Below are 2,500 nucleotides of genomic sequence, written 5' to 3'. Positions count from 1 at the left end.
TGGCGGGCCGGGATGGGTGGGCCGGAGGGGCCAGGGAGGGTGTGGGCAGAGCGCTTCATCACCACAGCTGGCGCCAACTGCGAGATGCAGAAGTGGGGAGGGAGTGGGGGGCCAGGGAGGGGGGCCAGGGAGGGGTGGGGAGCCAGGGGTGGGCTGGGCGGAGCCTGCTTCATCAACCACAGCTGCGCGCCCAACTGCGAGATGCAGAAGTGGTGAGTGGAGTGGGCGGGGCCAGGGGGAGGGGTGTGGGCAGAGCCTGCTTCATCAACCACAGCTGCGCGCCCAACTGCGAGATGCAGAAGTGGTGAGTGGAGTGGGCGGGGCTAGGGAGGGTGGGGCAGAGCCGCTTCATCAACCACAGCTGCGGCCCAACTGCGAGATGAGAAGTGGTGGTGGAGTGGGCGGCCAGGGGAGGGGTGGGCGGGGCCAGGGAGTGGGTGTGGGCGGAGCCTGCTCCATCAACCACAGCTGCGCGCCAACTGCAGTGCGAAGTGGTGATGAGCGGGCGGCTGGGGGGTGGCGGCCAGGGAGGGTGAGCAGGCCAGGGAGGGTGGCGAGCCTGCCCATCAGCCACAGCGCGCACCCACTGCGAATGCAAAGTGTGAGTGAGTGGGCGGCCCAGGGGAGGGGTGGGCCAGGGGAGGGTGGCGGCCAGGGGGGGGTGGTGGGCGGAGCCTGCTCCTCAGCCCAGCTGCGTGCCCAATGCGAGATGCAGAAGTGGTGAGTGGAGTGGGCGGGGCCAGGGGGAGGGGGTGGGGCCAGGAGGAGGGGTGGGCGGGCCCAGGGGGAGGGGGTGGGTGTGGGCAGAGCCTGCTCCATCAGCCACAGCTGCGCGCCCAACTGCGAGATGCAGAGGGTGGTGAGTGGGGGAGGGGGCGGGGCCAGGGGAGGGGTGATGGGGGGCGGGGCCTGCTGAAGACGCCGAGCGACTGGACGCCCGCTCTGAAGAGTCAGTTTGCTGGCGAATCCGAGGGCTGCGTGGCTCCTGTCAGCGTTTGAGTGCGTGTGGAGTGGGGGGGTGGACGCACTGGGCTTGTGAAATGAAAGGTTTGGGTTTGAAGAGTGGGCGGGACACCACTACTTTATCCCAGACCTTTTATGGCTGCCGAATGCTGTCGGGTGATTGGCCGGATTGTGTCGGCTGCACACAGGAGGAAGTGCTCTGAATGCTGTCGGGTGATTGGCCGGATTGTGTCGGCTGCACACAGGAGGAAGTGCTCTGGATGCAGACGGCTGTTGGCGAGGTGGTGCACGCGTTCATTAGGGCGTGCTGTTGTGTGTGTGTGTGTGTGTGTGTGAGGGCGGTCTCCATTTTGGCTCTGATCCCCCGCTCTCCTCTGTGCCCAGGGTGTGTGTGAGGGCGGTCTCCATTTTGGCTCTGATCCCCCGCTCTCCTCTGTGCCCAGGGTGTGTGTGAGGGCGGTCTCCATTTTGGCTCTGATCCCCCGCTCTCCTCTGTGCCCAGGGTGTGTGTGAGGGCGGTCTCCATTTTGGCTCTGATCCCCCGGTCTCCATTTTGGCTCTGATCCCCCGCTCTCCTCTGTGCCCAGGTCAGTGAACGGCGTGTACCGCATCGGCCTGTTCGCCCTGACGGACATGAGCAGCGGCACGGAGCTCACCTACGACTACAACTTCCACTCCTTCAACATGGAGGAGCAGGTCAGTACACACACTCACACAGACAGACACACACACACACTCACACAGACAGACACAGACTCAGACACACACACACACACACTCACACACACACACTCACACACACAGACTCAGACACACACACACACACACACACACACACACACACACACTCACACACACAGACTCAGACACACACACACACACACACGCACTCACACAGACAAACTCAGACACACACACACACAGACAGACACACAGACTCAGACACACACACACGGACACACACAGACTCAGACACACACACACGGACACACACAGACAGACACACAGACTCAGACACACACACACACACACACACACACAGACTCAGACACACACACACACTCACACACACTCACACGCACACACACACACACTCACACAGACACACACACACACACACACAGACTCAGACACACACGCACGCACGCACGCACGCACGCACACACACACACACAGACAGACACACATGCAGTCAGGATGTCAGTGCTCCTTCTGCCTGCTGTACCACTGCAGCACTCACAGTGTGTTTGCTCTCTCTGTTTAGAGCTCCACTTCTTTCTTCATCTCGCGTTCTGTATTTTAAACTTTCTCTCCATCCCTCTCTCCTTTCTCCCTCCCTTCCCTCGCCTCTCATCCTTGGATCCTCTCACCCTTTCTCCCATGTTCCCTGCCCTCTCTTTCCTCTTTTTCCTCCCTCCCTTTTCTCATCCCCCCCGACTCTCACAGCAAGTGTGTAAGTGCGGCTCGGAGAGTTGCCGGGGCATCATCGGTGGGCGGAGCCAGCGGGTCAACGGGCTCCCTGGGAAGGGGGGCGGAG

General features: G+C 61.9%; 1 protein-coding gene across 1 annotated transcript in view; it reads left to right on the top strand.

Moving 5' to 3' along the window:
• ash1l (ash1 (absent, small, or homeotic)-like (Drosophila)) overlaps positions 1–2,500 on the top strand; it is a 49,876-nt gene that overhangs the window by 28,573 nt on the left and 18,803 nt on the right. Inside the window, exons 12-14 of the mRNA XM_064345623.1 lie at positions 200–212; positions 1,551–1,659; positions 2,410–2,500. The exon at positions 2,410–2,500 is cut by the window's right edge and continues 71 nt beyond it. Of these exons, the coding sequence (XP_064201693.1) occupies positions 200–212; positions 1,551–1,659; positions 2,410–2,500 (213 nt within the window). The remainder of the gene's footprint in view (positions 1–199; positions 213–1,550; positions 1,660–2,409) is intronic.

This window comes from Anguilla rostrata, chromosome 8, assembly GCF_018555375.3.
Source record: "Anguilla rostrata isolate EN2019 chromosome 8, ASM1855537v3, whole genome shotgun sequence".
NCBI lineage: Eukaryota > Metazoa > Chordata > Actinopteri > Anguilliformes > Anguillidae > Anguilla > Anguilla rostrata.
This window is presented reverse-complemented; position numbering and strand designations above follow the sequence as displayed.